Genomic DNA, 20,354 nt, shown 5'->3' with positions numbered 1-20,354 from the left:
CCGTGTTACATCATCTTTTATTATTTTTTTTTGTTATCTTATTACACGACGCGGCGCAATTCGAATAAGATTCAATGGAAGTGTGTGTTATCTACAAAATATCTTAATTACTCGCTAATTACAGCACAAAACATGCAAATATAAAAATTTGCATCATATTATCGTTAATATTTATATATATAATCGTCACCCAATATTCTTTATCGTTCACATCGCACCATTTTAGGTTCGTCAAAACAGATTTCCTTCTTAGTTGTTTAAACGTCATTTATCTCGTTCCCTTTTTTTTTTATATATATTATTATGCTGCTTAACGATTATTTCATTTTTCTCATCTTTTTAACATGTTATGTTTTTCATTTTTACCCCCTTCCCATCTTCCCTTTATCACTACACCCCGTTTATATCTCTACGAGTTCTTATTTTTCCATTTTTCGTCTTTTCTTTGTTCACAGTTTAGTTCTTTCTCGCATTCTTTTTTCCTTTTTTATTAACTATGAAACATCTTACACTATCGATATTATTCCAATTCATGAAGTAGGAAAGATATACTCGACGCGTATTCATATTAAACAGCGTCGCAGTATATCTTAACTTACTAACACCGATAATTAACTTTCTTACTTTTCTGTTGTTTTCTTTTTTATTATTCGATATAAAACTACAACCACGTGGTGTTATATTATATCGACACTTTGTTCCTTTTCTACACACTCTAAATCCCGCATTTTATTTTTTCTCATCAATTTTCCTTCTATATAATCTTGTTTTTTCACTCGCACTCGTTTTAACTATCTTTCTAACATTTCTCGCTCTCATATTTCCTAAAATGAATAGCAGCAACAGCAGCTTTTTTCTACAAGCTGTCTCTCGTGTCTCTTATTTGGACACAAAAATTAATCACTTTTTGCACAAGGGGGCTAAACAAACAAACCCGCGGATCAACCAAGAACGAAAAAAGAAGAGGAATATACCATCCATTAATAAAATAAAGTTACGTGCCCCTGGAACACTGGAACAATACACGAGCAACGATCGCAGCCACCTGCTGATCTAAAATTTGACTCATCACTAAGGCGAGTAATCGTGATTCGTGTTGTAATAGCAGAGTTCTGTTATCAGGATGCCTAGCAAGGTTCAGCAATGTGCCGGCTGCACGTCGTAGCATGTCCAAACTTGTGCCCATTGATTCGGGATTATCACGCAGTGCTGCTAATCCATGTTGATTTGCAACTCCTAATGCGCTTGATTCTGCCTGCTCGATGAATGCTACCAATAATGCTACACAAGGTGTTTGCAAAGCAATTGTACGAGCCACACCGCTATCTGCTGCGGATAGAAAATGTAGCAAATTCACGCCAAATTCGCGCAATACTTGTTCTTCGCTTCGGCAAAGTAACCTGGTCAATACCGAACAAAGTCTCTGGAGTCTCGAGTATGGAGGTGTAGCAACCACCAGATCCACATTGCATTCTGTTACGCAAAGCTTACATAAAGCCTCCAGCGCTAATCTTTGCGGTGATAAAGAAGAATTCGGACCAACTGTAGGAAAAGGATCTTGTCCATGAGCAGCCGGACACACGGCCCAATGTAAAAGACCATCCAATACCGGTCGAGATATTTCTTCCGGATGTTGACTTAAATCCATATGACCAGCTATATTTGCTGCCATGACAAGTACATTTTCTCTTATGTGATGCAAAAAATCCCACCACCATTCACTCTCTCCTTGTAAGCTACTACATGAGTCCGCGAAATCTGCATCTTCTTCGCGATCATAGTTTCTTGTCTTCTGTGTCCTCACTGGATGCTCATGATGCAATAACAATAACTTACCAAGAAGACTTAAAAATGTCACATTTTTAGCGAATTCAGCCTCGTTACCCGGGATAAATGTGAGATTCCTTAGTATTGTGGATAAACATACACAACGTCGAGCCAGATTATCTTGTGTTTCCGTAACAAGATATAAACTTGCTTCGTCCCTTGAATAACTTTCATCCTCATAATCGCTTATTCGTCTTCTTTTCAACGTACCTGCTGGATCTCTTATTTTTAATCTTGGTCCCTCCTTATTATCATTTTTCATTACTGATTCTTGTTCCTCATTTTCAATTTTAATCTCATTTTTCTCCATTTCAATATTATTTGTTGTATCATTCAAACCATTTTGTGCTAATATAAGTTCCTCTTCAGACTTTTGCATGTCTGAAAAGTGTTCACCCATATTATTATTTACTTTTGCTTCTGTATCACATTCTTTCTTAAATCCGTCATTCTTTTTCTCGAATAATTCTCTCGTAAGATCGTTCATCTCAACTGGTTCCTTTTTAATCCTTGATAAAACATCACTTAAAGTTTTTGTCTTCTTCTTCTTGTCCAATTGCTTCTTCTCATTTGTTTCTTTTGGTTTCTCCCCAGATTCGGTCATTTTTTGAGAGAATTCTAGTGATTCGAGCGTACCAGAATCTGCTTTGGTTTCATCTTTCAAGTCTGTACACTCTACTTCCTTTTGCAGCAAAGGTGGTTTTTCATCTCGAAGGAGACGTGCGAATGGCACTGTTCCTATTTCAGATTGAAAACACGTTACTATATATTTAGTCGTGTTATTATCGACTTGCCAAGGTTCAGTTTCTGATTCACAATCTTGATGATCCCAAGATCTTCTTGTGTCTAAAACAAATAAATCGTCGTCTCTCGGGATAATTTTTACCGGACGACCTCGTCTGGATAAAAGCGTGTAATTTGATGATGAAAGTAATTTGGTTCGATCTTCAGGATCAATAGGACGCGTTACGGCACCAAGATCGACTTCTGGACCATCTGCTGATTGATTCCAATTACGATCGTCTTCATTCACAGGTGATTCAAACATATCAGATAAAGAACGTGAGAAATGTTCCAGTAGAACATCCAAAAGCCCAGGCAAGTGTGCCAACCCAAAATAACTTACCTGTAGAATTCATTTTGTTATAATTTAGTATTTTCATTTATTGATCATTGTAAAAGAAATAAAAAGATATTAAGATGAAACTTACAGAAGAATCATCGAATAATAAAATATTTAACACATCAAGAGCCCAACAGCTCTCAGCTAATAAGCCTGATCTTAAAGCCATCATAATACGCCAAGCTTCTATTGGTGCTACATCAGCACGTGTAAGTTTCCGGCGCTTATACAGAAGTGGGGTTATTGCTTCCACGCTATCCGGAGGGAATGTCATTTCTCTTTTCGATGTAGGTTGCTGGTTAATCATGGGATTTATACCAAGCTGATTCTGTAAATCAATATCAATTTATACACAATAATACATTAAAAAAGAAAATAAAGCAATACAAAATTAAATCAAAAAAATAAAAATAAATTAAAAAGATAAAGATAATTAAATAAAATTTTTAAAAATATATTTAAATAACAAACATAGAATAAATTACCTGATGACTTCCAGGTGCAGGATAAAGAGGGGACGGTTGATTCGAATAACGATGATCCCACGGTGGAGGTGCATGAGCTATAGCATTCAATGTTGGTTGAGGAGTAGTTCTATTTGGTTGTTGACTACCCCATTGTTGATTATTAGCAAGTCCTGACGAAGGTGTAGAAGAAGCAGATTGTGGTGTTTGCTGTTGCGATTGTTGTTGTTGTTGTTGTGTCTGAGATTGTGGTTGTTGAGATGGATATTGAACTCTATTATTTCCACTAGTACTATTGTATTGATTTGTTGTATTTGGCCATCCTATAATTAATGAATTTTTTTAATATTCTTATTCATACTTATAATTTAGTTATAAAAATAATGAAATTTATTTACCTGGATACGCTGGTCGTTGTTGATTATATTGAGGATATTGTTGATCTTTGGCAAAATCTGGATGACGTCGAGGAGGATTAGGACCTGGGGGTGGTGGTGGCATATTTTTATTTGCACTTGCACCACCTGAATATATCTGAGTTCCTCCAGGAGCTCCATATCCTCCCTTTAAATTATAATATCGATTATAATATTTAGTTGAATGACATAATAAAAAGATATAATAATAAGATATAATAAAAATAATATAATAAAAAATATAATGAAAAGACAAAAATAAAAAATATATAATATTACCTGTTCTTGTCGATAATAATCTTGAGGGCAAGAATAAGATGAAGCAGCAGAAGGCTGTGAAGGTGAAGAAGGTTGGCTAGTTGCTGTTTGTTGTGGTACAGTAGCTGGATGTGCTTGTGGTGCAGATGGATAGCTATTACTTCTTGCATTAGGTGGTGTTCCTGCTGAGTAATTTGCAGGTTGTTGACTACTACTGTATCTATTATATATATCTTGTCCACCAGCATTATTTGGTGGCATATTTCCTCCTGGATATCCTCTGTAAGATTCCTGGAAGTTATACTCTACCCTTTTATTAAATAAAACTTTAAAATAATTTTAATTTCTACCTGTCAACATCTGGTACATAAGGTGAATAATGCGATCGGGGTGAATAAGGTTGATTGAATTCTCCCTGTTGTGACAATGTATTTGCTTGGGGTCGGATGTATTGATCTTGTGGATAATTTTGATAGGAACCTGTATTTTGGTAACTGCCTTGTTGTATGCCTTGAATAAGATTATTCCAATATCAAAATAAAAATTCAATTATTTTAAATAATAAAAAATAAATAAAACAAAACTTGTATAAGTTTTAAAGATAAATTAAAAAAAAATATTTAAAGAAAATTTGGTTATATATTGTGAAAGGAGACAAGGGTGAGAGAAATACCTGAGGCTCGTAGCGGACCAGGGTGGGGCGTTGCGTTCGACTTGCGAAAAAGGCGTCCCACGCCGTCGTCGAACGGATTCGTGCTATTCTGCCCGCCCTGGTTCAAACCACCTACCAGAACATATTCTCTCAACCGCAATTCCTTTCACATGATTAATAAAGTGTTCACATTAAACACTTTTCCAAATCAATCAATCATTATTCAAATTTTGTATTTTATTTATTTAAAAATACTGAAAATAAATAATAGAAAGAAATTTTTTACCTTGATGCGGAGAAGGTGCACTACTTTGACTGGGAGGTCTTGGAGGAGGAGGCGTATATTCTGACGAAGGTCCTCCTGGTGTACCTCCACTATAACTACTTTGATAACTTCCATAACCATCCATAGAAGCATTGCTTGATCCAGCGGCAGGGAACGAATCTTGTGAATTGGAAGATCCTAAAAATATAAAAATCATATTATATAAGTAGTATATAAGTAATTTAAAAAAAAAAAGGTATTTTAAAAATTTACCTGGTGAAGGTACAGAAGCAGTTGCTTTTGATGGTTTCTTTTTTGAACCAGCTTCAACTTGATTTATAATAGGCTGAGGATCCACACCTCCACGATCGAAGTGGCATTCATATGCCAGCAAGTGCTTGGTATAATGTTTTCGTAATGTATATGCTGCACTGCTACTTGCTCCAATGCCCAATAAACCAGCTATATCTTTCCATGTTTTGTTTTTGGTCACCTATAGAAAATTAACATCAAAAATTTTCTCATTAATATTTATTCAATTGTTCATTTTTTTAGCAGAGAATCTAAACAGACAAAAATCTGTATTTTGAAAAGCTAACAAAGTAACAAATAAAAGAATATATAAAAAAAAATATCACGGCGGCTATCAATATAAAAGGAAATCAAATATTAGTTTGATAAAAAATTTTTTTTTCTGTATATACAAATACCTCGATTCCTGATCATGCAAGTATGAAAAATGAAACGAATAGACAAAAGTACAATCGAAACGAATTACCGTTATACATTGATACTAAAAGTTTATTCTTCGCTGAATATTAGAATAATTCCATATAGCACCAAGGTTTGTAGATCAGGGCGTTTTCCATACGTGTTGAATGACTACTTTAAGAAAAGACGAGTTAAGCTTCTTTTTTTTTCATAATTTTATAAACAGTATACGAGAAAAAAAAACTATATAGCAAAAAATATAATATAAATCATGCACAATTCAGCGCACACAGAAACAAAGCATATTTTATAATTGTATACATCAAATATATAAAAAGAAATAAATAACTATTGATATAATTGAAAATGCTAATAAGAAACAAAAACTCATTGATCGAGTTATTAATGTATGTTTTATGGCATGTATCAAATGTGTACACAATATCAAAAAGAACAAAAACACGAAACACATAGAGAATTATAAAAAAAAAAAAAAACTACTATAAAGACACCGAGGGCTAGATGGAACTACACTGCACCTTGCATACCTCCATGAAGCCCCCCCTCTCTTTCACGTAGAGGTATAGCCGAAATAAGTCGAGGGGGTTCTTGGAGATGGTAGGACAGCTAGTAATAGGTGTTCTTCGTTCTTCCATGAAATTAACTAATTTATCCAGCCATGTTCGTCGTTCCATTGAATCATCCATTTCGTATAGCTTTGCTAAACTGTCTGGTTTCTGAAATTATTATTATGAAATTTGTTAATTTTCTCTGTATTAAATATAGTTCTGATTTTTCTTGTACATTTGATGTACTATTTTCTAAGGATACTTTCATTTACAATGTCATTTAATTGCTTATAATAAGTAAAAATTGTATTTATATGAATATGTTTTAAAATAATTAATGTCATAAGCTACATATTTCATGCAAAAAGTAATGTTTTTTAAATGATAAAATAAATAAAAGCGAAAAATATATATGTATATAAATATATATATCATGCGATTATACAAAGCAAAATATAAAAATAATGTAAAAATTTTTGCGAAAGATTAAAAGATGTAAAAATAAGCAGGTTTTAGGACAATTATATTTATCATAGAATATATTTTTTTGTTCTTGAGTTTATATCTTTGTTTGGTTAATATCAGAGATTGTTATATAGATAAGCGTATATACGAAATATAATTATTGTATAATTTTTAATAATCACATTACGATAATATTCCATCTGATAACGCAAATGAAACAATGATACATAGATGTTTCTGTAAAGGTACGATGTTAAAATAGAGAAAGTTAAAATAATTACATTTGCTAAGCAAATATCAGGATGTCTAGTTAAAACGAAGCACGAAGCATTCAGTGTAAATAGTATGTTGTGCAACGGTATAATAAATACTTATAGTGAATAAACAGTAACCTTAGATCTGTACGGGTCTTGAGGCACATGACTGTTAAATACCTGTAAAATATATAAAATATTGAAAAGCCGAAAAAAACTATAGTATAAAAACACATTATCCCTGATTGTTTATTATTTTTAGCATTTTCATGTAGAAACATTTAAACATGCAAAATAAAGATACAGATATACATACGAAAATAGTAATCATTATGTCATATTCTTAAAAATTATGTAATGAAACAAAATACATACAGGACTAGCAGGAGTACGTGGCCAACCAGGACTGTTCATATCAGGATATTCTTCGTGTATCGAGTTAATACTCGCTGCGCCAGGTGATGGAACTGTACTTTGTGGTGTAGTTGGATGACTGTGATATCCTCCTATCATTTCTTTCCGTACCTTTGGTGTAAATGCTGGATCTTCTCCAGAAGCTGTATTAAAATAAAATTATGCATTTTCATAAATAAAGTGAAATATATCTTTTAAATTTTTATACTAACCAGCTGATGCATTTGACAATGTAGATTGTTGAGAACCTTCATCTAAAGATGTACCATCAGGACCAGTTGTTATTACAGATGTAACAGTGCCACTTGAAGTAGAGGTAACATTTATACCTGAAGTACCTATATAAATAAATATTTTCAATTATTATTCTATTAAAAAATTATATGAAATAAAATATATGATAAAATATATACCTGAAGCAGTAGTAGTTATACCACTATCATTAGAAGTTTCAGTAGTAAGATCTGCAGAATTATGACTGGCTGGTGTTGGTGTTGAAGTAGGATGTGAGTTAGGTGTAGTACTTGGTGGAGGCATTGGACTTCCTTCATGATTGAGAGGTGGTGTGGCCGCAGGAGTATGCAAATGTGGTACAGCTGAGCTAGTTGGTGGTGGCTGACTACTAATATGATTAGGTGATGGTGGTGGAGGACCCATTGAACTTGCTGGTGGGCCCATATTACCAATCACAGCAACTCCAGGAGTACCTGGTGGTACCATACCTGTTGTACTACTACCTCCATAAACTTGAGGTGGACCTGGACTAGGTGGCATTCCTGGTGGTACACTATTAAATCCCATTTTATGCTACAAAAAAATAATATATTTTACATAATTAATATTAAATTTTTATTATATTTATTACTTTAAAAATATATTTTACTTACAGTATATGGAGGATATTGCACCAAATTATTAGGTCTATTAGAAGCCTGATATTGATTATTAGGTGGTGGTTGTGAATTAGCTGGTGATGGATATCCTTGTGGAAATTGTACATGTGGACGTGGAGGTGGATAGGTACCTTGTGTATGATAACCTCCAGGCTGGCCTGCAGCCGTCCCACTAGCTGCATATCCCATACCACCACCCATTGGATTCATTCCACCAAGGCTTGCTGAACCAGGTCCTGGTTGAACAACACCAGGACCAGTATTGTTCATTTTATAACTATGCATGTGTGGTGAAGGACCCAATGGTTGTTGGTATGCTCCTAAAAATATATATTTCTCATATTTCTTATATAAAAAAAGGCACATAGATACAAAAATAAATACAAATTTTACATCTTTTACTTACCTTGAGTTGTCATAGGAGAATGGCTCATTCGTGCTGGTCCACTACCATCTGACTGGCTACTTGACGGACGTGGAGGCATCTGAACGTTTTGTTGACCTATTAAAAATATATATAATTTAATTTGTATATATTCAATTAAATAGAATTAAATTACCGAAAATATAAAGACTAAAAATACACAAACCAACAGCAGGGGACATTGAGCGAGAACCTGTAGATCCTGTAGGAGAAGGGGTTGGTCTCATCCCCTGTGAATTAGGTGTTCCCGGACAAGCAGGTCCATTCGAACTATCGTTACTGTTTTGTCCAGATAACTCCTAAATTATAATATAAAATACAAAATATAAACACTAAAAATATATTATAAAACATATTTTATTCAAAACATTCTTTTATAACTGTAAAAAATAAAATAATTATACCTAACATTTAAAATTATATTTGATTTTTTATTATTATATTATTACAAAAATTTATAGGATTTATATTAATATTTAATAAAATTAATATTTATACAAAATAATTAAAATGCTTATAATGCCATAAAAAAAATTAGAGTCAATTATGGGAATAGAAATTATTTTTAAATAATTCTTTGATGTATAGCATTTTTCAATCAATTTATTAAATTTTACATTTGCTAACATTAATAAAAAAAATCAAATTAGCAAATTAATATAAATATTTATATAAACATATAGAAATAAGAATAAATATAAAACAAAATAAAATGTCTCATAAAAAATCCACTTTTTGAAACATTCATGTTCCTTTTATGTATGATATTTTTTTTATATTTGAAAAGCGAAAAAATTTGGAAATGCACTCTATACACGCGGCCATTCGCTACTAATCGTACGATGCAACATAACACGTCATATACACGCGCATGTTTTCAACGATATTTAGCATATATGTACATACGTATATGGAAGGGGAGAAGAGGAGGAGGACGAGGAGGAGAAAATATGTATGTGTACGTAAACCTAGCATAGTCGTCACAATGATACATTGGGAGAGTGCGCGCGGGTATATTGGAAGATAGGGAAGAGGGAGGTCAAGAGAAAGAGAAAAAAGATACAGATAGCTTGAAAGAGAAAGAGAAGAAAATAAGGTAAAAGATAGATAGATAGATAAATAGATAAAGATGAGGAACGAAAAAGAGGAATAATGATACAGACAAAGAAAGACGTAGAAGAAAAGAAGAAAGAAAAAAGTGCATCATTACACCTACCAAGCGATGGACAAATCATCCTTATAGAAGATTAGAGACTTCGGATGTATCACGGAACATATAGTATATACTGTATCGGACACAAGGACTCTCAGCATGACGCGAGAATCGAAAGAGAGGCGTTACCCCGCGCACTACGACAAAACCCACCATAGATTTGCGTGTTTCCCGTACGATTTTCACAAGTTTTACGGGAATCTCATGTAATAATAACACACTATATTTAATCATGTGTAATAGAGAAAGTCAGTGGTTTAATAAAACCATATGAAAACAGATATAATTCTTGTTTGTTACTATAGAACTACTGTTGGTTCACTGTGTACTTCGACCATCGCATGTTGTGTCAATAAGTCTCAATGTTTCGTATCGTAGGTACAACCCTTTAGTACAATTATAAATTGGCTACATTCGATCACGTAGATCATATATTTAATAGGTTAGAATCGGACAGTTGATCGTCTACGTACGTGTACGTGGCCGGGAATAACTAAAAACGTGATTCTTTTTATCGAGTGTTCCGTCACTTCGGTTTACAGATTTCGCGTCTAGCTGTTCGTTGGAGGGCGTTCTTTCGTGGCGCGGCAAGCGTTCGGAAACTGTCGGCTATTTCCGTCGCTCTTCAACGAAGAATACCCGTGTGCTCCAAAAAGCCCGAGAATATATGAGAAAAAAAACCACTAAAGTATAGAAACTACAGAAAATAAATATTTTTCTTAAATAAATTCAGTGAAAAACCCATAATTTGATTAAATATAATTAAATATAATCCCATAAATCCCATAAATTAATTAAATACTATTTATAAATCTTTATTATTAGTAAAATTTTTTTGGTTATATTAATTATACTACGTATTATTTTTAATTATTTTACTATTATTTATTATTACTTATTATTGAAAATTTCTAACTTTTTTATTTTTATAAATTTATATCTATAATATATATATATATATATATATATATATATATATATATTTATATATTCAACATTATAAATTATAATAAGTCAAAATAAAGTAAATAAATTCACAAATAAAAAAATTTTAAAAATATTTTGTATTAATATTTTTTTTATTAATATTATGATATTAATTATATCGCAAGTAATTGATTCCTATTAAAAATTTTTATAGAAAGCAGAAATCTATTAAATAATTTAATAATAAATAATAAAATTTATTATAATATCAATTAAATAAATAAATCACTTAGATTTATTGACAGATAATGTTACAAGCAAATAGAATTCAATTAATATCATTTAAAATAATTATTAGTCGTTTAAAATATTCGTCATTTTTCAGCAGCGTCATATGAGAAGTTCGATAGCATGTCGCAAAGTGACAGTTGCATGATCTAACGAACCGAATATAGCTGAACGATATAAAACGTCAGAAGTGGTGGGGAAACTACCTCAGATACTCACTTTTCTCCCCACCACCGATTTGAGCGAATCACATACTTGCTCTCGCTTGCTTCTCTATACTCAGGTACCTGTGTAATACTCTTGCTTCTCGCACTACCCGCCCATCTACATTGAAAGAAGCAAGAGATCGAATACATAAAGGAAGAGAGATGTTTGCCATACGTTCATGCGAATGTATTGAAAAGAGACAAATAGACAAACGGAGTGGGGAAGAAGAGGAGAAGGGGGAGAAGGCAGAAAGGGGAAGTACTAATATCTGGGGCTCCAGCGGCCGCGCAACTCGCGCCCTAATCGAACTCTACAAGTCGCTTATTCTCCATCCCCACTTCCTACACCGTGCCCCTCCTATAGATGGGCAACCCATACTCGAGAGATCTCCCTTTCGCTCACTCATGTTTGCTCTTTTCAGGAGAGAAGTATCGAAGTTCTCCCGTCCACTGTATCTAAGATCAAATGGCATTTTTATGCAAGGTGAAATTAAAATTTGCTTTGCAATGCCAGTTATCATTCCATATAAAAACTATAATACTTTTAGTTATATCATTTTTGGACGATCAAAAATCGAATCACTAATACCAAGAAATAATAGTAACACGTGTACACGTGTATTCCTGCGCATGTGCTTTTTAAGATCAAAATAAATCACTTTTAGTAGAAAATCAATTAAAAAAGTATTAAAAAATTTTAACTTGTTTTGTATTATATTATATTATATTATTGAAATATTTGTTAAAAAATTTTATATATTTTATATAGTAAATTTCAATTACTAATAATCTTATATAATTTGAGACATGCTATTATTTGAAATTCTTTAAAATAAAATTATATAAAATTTTAACACTCACCCCTGAATCAATTCCTTGAGTATTAGGAGTTGTTGATCGTTGCTGTAGATTGTGAAAACTCTAAACATAATACAAAATTATTGTAAAAAATTAATTTTTTTAATTTTATATATTTAACTTTTTAAAAAATTTTCAAAGTAAACAATTTTTTTTTAATAATACACCAAAATAAATAATTATTTTAATATTTTTTATTTACATGTACAAATTATTATAGAAAATAAAAATTCTTTTCTCTACGATATTAATTGATTAGAATAAAATTATATTATCTACATATAACTTACTTGAGATTGGCCAGTTGACTGTGGTTGTGGTGATGCAGAAGGTGGTGGTGCTGGAGATTGAGAAAGAGCACGTTGTGGTGACTGACTGGAAGGATTGGTTTGATTGGCTGGAGGTGGTGGTGGATTTGGTGGTCCACCTTGATTCCAACCTCTTTGTTCTGTATAAAGACTGGAAGGATGGCTAGTTTGCGTAGTATATGAATTTAGCTAAAAAAATATAAATAATTATTATGAATAAGTATTATTTTCAATTATTTTCTAATTATTATTAAATACCTGATGATGACTGTATGGTGCATGAGGTCTTGCAGGAGAAGAATAACGTTGTGTATATTGTTGATATGGCATAGGAGTTGGAGAACTAGGTCCTCCAGGACCTGCATGTAATCTTGGTGATCCCTGTATATTATAAAACATATTTAATTATATAATTATGAAAAGATAATAAATCATACATTTTAGAAAATATATAATATATGTAAATTATTATTATAAAATAATTTTAAGTTACAATTAAAATATATAATTTAAAATATTAAAGTATTATACATAATTAAATATAAATATAAATATTTCTACCGTTTGTGGAGGACGTTGGCCAGGTTGTGGATACACTGGAGGGACAACTGGAGGTCGTTGAATAGGCCATGGTTGTTGATATGGCTCTGGCCCCATTCCAGGATAATTTCCATGAAAACGATGTACAGGTGTAGATGCTTGAAGTAACTGATTTAATGTAGGTGTTGGACCAGTAGCTTGTGATATACTTTGTCCTGATAGAAACCTTGGTTGTCCTGGAAAACTGCTTGGTGTAGCTCCTACATATGCCAATCGTGATTCAATCTTGGAAGCTGCATAATGCTCTTCCATTTCTGCCCGATGAACTCTTTCACTTTCATGTATTAAGTGTTTACCATGATAATCCAATTGTTTTCCTGGAAAGTCTCCATGCTTTCCTATATATTCTGGTACCTGCTTACTTGGATACTCAGTCAATGATTTGGAGGGAAATTCGTTTGATTTGTTGGTATACTCCTCAGGGTAATCGCGTATAACGTTCGACGTAAACGGATGTCCGGGATGGTTTGGATGCCCGGGCGTATCGAGAGGCTCTTGCTTGCCAATAGATTCTTGAGGAGCTTGTCCAGCTTCTCTGGGTGATTTTACTTCACCGGCAGTGTGTCCACCAATGTCCTCGCGGTATTGACTCATCTCGAAACCCGTGTCCCCGCCGCGATTCACATATTTAAGCAGCTGGGCCGCGCCCCGGGATACTTTATCACCCGGCTCTGGATCCAGCTGCTGCTTCGTATTAACACTTGCACTATTCCCACCGACTTGCGGACGTTTCTGTGCACATTTCACGGACTCGTTCAGCTTCACATCGTTTTGTTGGCTCTCGGCTTGCGTCGCAGCCATGTTCTCTCCTCACGGAGCCATCGTCGTCTCATAAACTGGCCAATCGCGGGACCTCGTGTGTCTCGCGTACTATGTACTCGAAATCGAAATCCTTTTCTGTTGAATCTCTTTTATCGTACTCAAGTCTTTCCACCACATCCTCAATCAGACTAGCGAAGGCTAAGCACCGAACTAACAATTTTTGCTTCCTGCCGTTTTCAAAGTAGAAGGAACCAAAAAAAAAACTCATACACGAACGTCAAAAGCAGCGTCGCATGTACTACGCCATCTTGTGGTTACACTACAAATTACTAATATTTAACTCTCATTTACAATTTGCGACTTTTCAAAACTATATAGTAGTTTCATCAGGATTTCCTTTTAAGTAATATATATTTTTGTCTCTGATGAAGATTCACCTCTATTTCTAAAATCGAGAATATGAAATGAAATCCTTGTTTAATTGTTTTAATATAAAGATCACTCATCTTATCTAATAAAATAATTTTTGCATTTATATAAATATTTTAGCATAAAAAAATTAAATCGTAATTAATTGTAATGCATATTTACATTGTAAGGGATTAAAAATAACAAAAAAATATATTAAAAAAATAAATTATAAAAAATATATTATAAAAATATATAAAAATGAAAAAGAAATAGATGATTTTAAAGAGTTAGAATAATTATTAATATTTTCGCGTAACATATTATATATTTATAACAATTCTTTTGATAATAAGTGAAAGTAATATCACGAAAATATTTATTCATAATATAATTTTCTAATGTTTTTATTTTTTTTATTTTTACACGTAAGATATTTGTTTTCGCACAAATATAAAAACTTTATAAGTAATCTATTATAACAAATTATATTATTTTTAATTTCGTATAATAATAAAAAAATAATTTATTTAATTTGTATTTTTAAATCTTTATTAAAATTTATTTAATTTATGTTTATAAATATAATTTATTTTAAATTAATTTTAAAAATAAGTATCCACAACAAAAAATAATATTGATTTTTGTTGTGAATTTTTATTAAATATTATTTTCAGTAATGTAAATAATGTATGAATTAAAATTATCATAAAATAAGAAATAATGTTTATAATTTCTGTAATAATTATAGCAATTTTAAATTCTGTTTTTATTTAAATTATTTTTAAAATATAATAATTATATAAATTTTTATGAAATATATTCAAATAAATATTTAAAAAAATAAATTTATAAAAACAAACATATTTATATTATGTACTTCATAGTATACAAGTCACATAATGGCGCTTATTGCAGTTTATTACTAATAACAAGCATTTATTAATTGTATAAATTGCATAATATTAATTGTAAAAAAGCAAGCAAATGTGAACAATAATTCTGATAAGAATAATATTGTTAAAATATAAAGCAATTAATATTATATTTAATTGTGTCAGTATTTATAATTATGCGTGTACTCTTATCGCATACGTGTGTCACTATGTACATACGTGTACATGATATTTCAATCCTACGTGGCAATATTCATTAGTATGATTGTTTTCTACCTTTACTTATAGTGATATGTAGACATCAGGTATGTGATTTGTTGATACTTGTACAGTCTAAATATTTAAAATAGAAAATACATTTGTGAAACAAATATATGTAATTAAATTTATAATACATTTTATTTTCAATTACATTTTTATTATATTTTTCAGATAATTGTTAATTGGAGATCTTATGGATAAATTCTTTTTTTTTTTTATATATATATATATATATATATCTTTATTATATGTATATATATATATATATATATATATAAATTAAAAAATACAATAACAGCCATATATTTTCATTTATTTTTTTATATTTTTTTATGTTATTTTCAAATCTTATTTTTAATGCTTCTTTTAGAATAAAATTATATATATGAATAAAAATATATATGAATGTTCTACTATGAATACATTTTAACCAAGATAATTGAAAGGTAATGCAACGAAAAAGAAAAAAATTTGAAACAATGAGAGCTGTAATTCTTGTTGGTGGATATGGAACTAGATTAAGACCCTTAACATTAAGTCGACCAAAACCATTAGTTGAATTTGCTAATAAACCAATGCTTTTACATCAAATAGAAGCTCTGGTATGTTGTAATATTTTTGTGTTATTTTTATTTTCTATAAATTAATATTATAATACATTATTTAGGTAGAGACAAATGTGACAGAAGTGATATTAGCTGTATCTTATCGGGCAGAAGAAATGGAAAGAGATTTAAATGAAGAAGTTAAAAAATTAGGAGTTCATTTGATTTTTTCACATGAACCAGAACCACTTGGCACTGCAGGACCACTTGCACTTGTACATGATCTATTATGTTCAGGAGATGAACCATTTTTTGTTTTAAATTCTGATATTATTTGTGACTTTCCATTTATGCAACTTTTAGAATTTCATAAAAGTCATGGTAGAGAAGGTACTATAATTGTAACTAAAGTAGAAGAACCGTCAAAGTATGGTGTAGTAGTATATGGAGATGATGGAAAAATAGAAAATTTTGTAGAAAAGCCGCAAGAATTTATTTCAAATAAAATTAATGCAGGCAAATATTTATTTATTTTATTATAACGTATTAGTCTTAACATTTTAAAATATAAATATAATTTTATAGGCATGTATATTTTAAATCCAAGTGTCTTAAAAAGAATAGAATTGAAACCAACAAGTATAGAAAAAGAAATTTTTCCGAATATGGCTCGCGATGGAGAATTATATGCAATGGAACTAACAGGATTTTGGATGGATGTTGGACAACCAAAAGATTTTCTTAAAGGAATGAGCATGTACCTGACATCTTTAAGACAAAAATCTCCAGCAAAATTATATTCTGGTCCAGGAGTAGTAGGAAATGTTTTAATAGATGAAACAGCAAAGATTGGCAAAGATTGTAGAATAGGACCCAATGTTACAATTGGTCCTGGTGTTGTTTTATCCGATGGTTGTTGCATTAAAAGAAGTACTATTCTTAAGGCAGCTATAATAAAAGAACATGCATGGTTAGATGGGTAAATGTTAAAATAATTTCTGAATTTTTTATGTGATAGCATATTAATATTAACCCTTTAAGTAAAGACAAATAATTATTTTTGTCAATCAGAAATAAATAAATCTATAAATTTATTATACATATATACATAAAAAATGAATATGAAAATTAAAAGAGTTGCATATATGAAAGTATATCTTAAAAAGATCATCATTCATTTTTTAATATATTTATAATGCAATGTTAATATTATTATAGGTGCATTGTAGGCTGGAGAAGCGTTGTAGGACGTTGGGTACGAATGGAAGGTACTACAGTACTTGGTGAAGATGTAATCGTTAAGGATGAGTTATATATCAATGGTGGTCAAGTTTTACCTCACAAGAATATTTCCAGTTCTGTACCAGAACCACAAATAATCATGTGACCAAAAATAATATCTTAAAATACACATTGAACATGATAAATGACCAAATTATGAAACGTTTTATAAATAAACTTTTTATCCGCTTTTTTAATCGCATATAAATTGATGTTTATTATATATTCGTTTATATTTTTTTTTACATTTACAATTCAAATAAGCTTTATTGGCAATCCTCGTACTATTATTGCAGCCGCCGTCATATAATGAGAACAAACATCTTTAGATTTTGCAACTGCTCTCAACATCTCAGGTTCTATAGTTAAGTTCTGAGAGCTTTTATGTGAATTCTTTAGAAATTCTAATTATCAGAAATTAAAAGAAAAAAACAAATTTATAAAAAGAATTTAAACAATAAAAATAATTAAGAAGATAATTTATAATTTTTTATACTAACTTAAAATACCCAAACACCACATATTAATATCAACATCAGTCCATGGTCTATTTAATGGTGATGGAATCCAATTACTGATGAAATTTGTTGTCATTTTATCAGTATCAGCATCTGTAACTTCCCATAACATACCAAGTATACAAGGACTAAAAATAAAATATAATACATGAAATATAAAATTGATATAGTATATAAAAGTAAATAAAAATAATTTTACTTTTACCTGCTTGCTATTAAATATTGATTTGAAATTCCATATGGTGGATAACGTCCTCCTATATTAAGTAATTTTACACTGCTACAACCAAATAATAAAACAATTGATTTTACTTTAAGTCTTTCTATTTGTTCTCCTGGTAAGTATTGTATTCCATTTCCATGACCATTATACCTATGAAAATAATATATCATAAATATATTATATTTGAATAAAATATAATATATAAAAAAATAAAATTATATATACATTAATATATCTCGATTAATTAATGAATCTTCAAAAACTTCTTCCTGTGGTTCAATATTGTACCAACTCCTCCAATTTGGTAGCCAATATTCAATAAATAATCTCATGCGTTTTTCCATTTTTGATAAGTTACCTGAAGGATTAACTATACATGTACCCATATCATCTTTTACTCGAATTATTTTACAGCCATTTTCCATTGTACTTTCATGTTCTTTAAATAAAGCATATGCAATGTGCAATGATGGAAAGCGTGTAATTGGATGGAATTTTAAAATTTCCATAGATTCAAAAGGTATATAATCCATATGCTATAAAATAATTAGAGAATATATAAGAAATTGTGAATTTTATATTGCTGAAACACAACATTATATGTATATATATATATAATATTATATTTATGTTATTAAGTTTACTTCATCAATTATTAAAACTAATGTTTTCCTAGTTGCATTTTTTAACTCTTGCATACAAGATAATTTTCCAAATATAGATAGTATAATACTATCTGCAAGTTTATCATAATCAGAAAGTACATATTTTACAGCACGTGCTATTTCTTCTTTTGTAAGAAAACATGCTGCTAATGCTATTTTTTTTAATAACCACTTAGATCTTTTTGATATCACTTTTCTGTAATATATTGCAATAATATGATTTCTGTAATATATGTAGAAAAGATAAATTAAAAAAATGAAAATATGCTTTACTTACGAAGTTTTATAATCAGCTATAAGTTTATCTATCATTTGTACAATATCTGTTACTAAGTTTTGTTTGTTTATTGGATCTGCCATAAATAAGATTCTCCATTCTCGTAACCATATATGTTCTAATGCATGCATAGCAGTCTTAAATATACATATATACAAATATCTATATATACATATATATATATAAAATATTGTTAAATTTATTAATATTATTTATTTAAATACCTTCATATTTGCATTTTGTTTCTCTCTCATTTTCCAATACAATTCATTATTTGCATATGTAGTTTCTAATTCTGATCTATTATTTGAAAGTAATTTTTGAATTTCATAACAAATATCATACGAAGAATGTAACTTAGGTTTTGGTAATACTAGACATAAGGGTTCTACTTCTTTATTTCCTGTTGGTAATATAGTAATATATATTTCATGCATTGTATCCGATTTATTTCTAGTATATGTAAAAATATCTGGAGATCTATATTGTCCAGTAATTTGGATCATATACCATTCTATATATAAAAAAAGATTTGTAATAATTAATATATTTAATAAAGTTTAAATAAAAAAAATATATTTATTATTTTTAACCTTTGGGCAAATCAAAAAGTATTGTTTTTATATTTTCAATTTTATTTCTGTTATTTATATTGAATCCAACATAAGAAGATTTAAGCCCATAAGCTTGTTGTACATTTAAAATTGATTTTCGCATTTCTGTTTTTATATATCTGTGCAATATTTGTTGTCGAAGAATTACAGCATGTGATTCAATTAAATGAAATATAGCTTCAAGTTCATTACCAGTCTAAAAATAATATTTATAATTATGTAAACAAATTTTATATTACTTGAAGATATTTTTAATTCATAATACATAATATAAAATTAATCAATAATTTTACCTTTAAATGACAATTTGCTAACATTTTATTAAGATTTGTATATTCAACACTTCCTAAATTACATCGTATATTCGCAAATAATTTATCGATCTCTTTCTTTAAATTTTGTATGCAATTAATTTCTATCATATTTGTTGATGTTTTTTCACATTTATCGTTATTTAAATAACAATTATCTAAAATTTCGAAGATTTCGTCCATATTAATAAATATAATTCACTTTTAATATAACTTTTGTAACTATAAACTTTTTTGCGTTTTACTATATCAATTGTAACTGTTGCTTAAATTCAAATGTAGCTAATACCAACCTATATATATATAAGGTTAAAGAAAAAACTTTATAATAATAAAAAATAAATTGTTCATATCATATCATCTATATTTTTTTATATATCTATTAATTTTAAAATATATATATTATATATTTTACTTTATATATTTAAAAATACATTTTTTAAAATATAGATATCAAA

At 30.0% G+C, this 20,354-nt stretch overlaps 3 protein-coding genes across 9 annotated transcripts; 1 reads left to right on the top strand and 2 right to left on the bottom strand.

The window, feature by feature from the left end:
• osa (trithorax group protein osa) lies at nucleotides 1–14,218 on the bottom strand. 5 transcript variants are annotated; one of them, XM_012484126.3, is made up of 21 exons: nucleotides 13,097–14,218; nucleotides 12,794–12,916; nucleotides 12,518–12,724; nucleotides 12,231–12,290; nucleotides 8,902–9,034; nucleotides 8,718–8,813; nucleotides 8,306–8,631; nucleotides 7,832–8,225; nucleotides 7,631–7,756; nucleotides 7,380–7,561; nucleotides 7,143–7,184; nucleotides 6,256–6,453; nucleotides 5,279–5,498; nucleotides 5,027–5,203; nucleotides 4,762–4,872; nucleotides 4,439–4,598; nucleotides 4,110–4,368; nucleotides 3,813–3,978; nucleotides 3,436–3,737; nucleotides 3,039–3,278; nucleotides 1–2,953 (listed from the first exon to the last, which is right to left on the bottom strand). In XM_012484126.3, exons 1-21 carry the CDS (start codon nucleotides 13,934–13,936, stop codon nucleotides 995–997), a joined length of 6,321 nt encoding a protein of 2,106 aa, XP_012339580.2. In that variant the 5' UTR covers nucleotides 13,937–14,218; the 3' UTR covers nucleotides 1–994. The 5 variants fall into 5 exon arrangements, with proteins under 5 accessions (XP_012339580.2, XP_086761667.1, XP_086761669.1 ...); XM_086905541.1 differs by having other exon boundaries at nucleotides 6,265–6,453; XM_086905543.1 differs by lacking the exon at nucleotides 4,762–4,872.
• Nucleotides 14,219–15,161: 943 nt separating this feature from the next.
• On the top strand, nucleotides 15,162–17,490 carry Gmppb (GDP-mannose pyrophosphorylase B). Of its 2 annotated transcripts, none has more exons than XM_086905538.1 (5): nucleotides 15,162–15,506; nucleotides 15,833–16,064; nucleotides 16,130–16,523; nucleotides 16,593–16,986; nucleotides 17,226–17,490. In XM_086905538.1, exons 2-5 carry the CDS (start codon nucleotides 15,912–15,914, stop codon nucleotides 17,392–17,394), a joined length of 1,110 nt encoding a protein of 369 aa, XP_086761664.1. In that variant the 5' UTR covers nucleotides 15,162–15,506; nucleotides 15,833–15,911; the 3' UTR covers nucleotides 17,395–17,490. The 2 variants fall into 2 exon arrangements, with proteins under 2 accessions (XP_086761664.1, XP_086761665.1); XM_086905539.1 differs by having other exon boundaries at nucleotides 15,171–15,506; nucleotides 15,634–16,064.
• On the bottom strand, nucleotides 17,478–20,211 carry Sse (extra spindle pole bodies like 1, separase). Of its 2 annotated transcripts, XM_003691821.4 has the most exons (9): nucleotides 19,879–20,191; nucleotides 19,565–19,781; nucleotides 19,196–19,485; nucleotides 18,972–19,108; nucleotides 18,674–18,890; nucleotides 18,255–18,565; nucleotides 18,012–18,179; nucleotides 17,789–17,934; nucleotides 17,478–17,692 (listed from the first exon to the last, which is right to left on the bottom strand). In XM_003691821.4, the coding sequence occupies exons 1-9, from the start codon at nucleotides 20,077–20,079 to the stop codon at nucleotides 17,544–17,546; spliced, it is 1,836 nt and encodes a 611-aa protein (XP_003691869.2). In that variant the 5' UTR covers nucleotides 20,080–20,191; the 3' UTR covers nucleotides 17,478–17,543. The 2 variants fall into 2 exon arrangements, with proteins under 2 accessions (XP_003691869.2, XP_086761663.1); XM_086905537.1 differs by lacking the exons at nucleotides 18,674–18,890; nucleotides 18,972–19,108 and having other exon boundaries at nucleotides 19,879–20,211.
• Nucleotides 20,212–20,354: the final 143 nt, after the last annotated feature.

Source organism: Apis florea, unplaced genomic scaffold, assembly GCF_048593485.1.
Source record: "Apis florea isolate Af1SG1 unplaced genomic scaffold, ASM4859348v1 contig_2411_pilon, whole genome shotgun sequence".
Classification (NCBI taxonomy): domain Eukaryota; kingdom Metazoa; phylum Arthropoda; class Insecta; order Hymenoptera; family Apidae; genus Apis; species Apis florea.
Note: the sequence above shows the minus strand (reverse complement) of the source record. Positions and strands in the feature narration are given on the sequence as shown.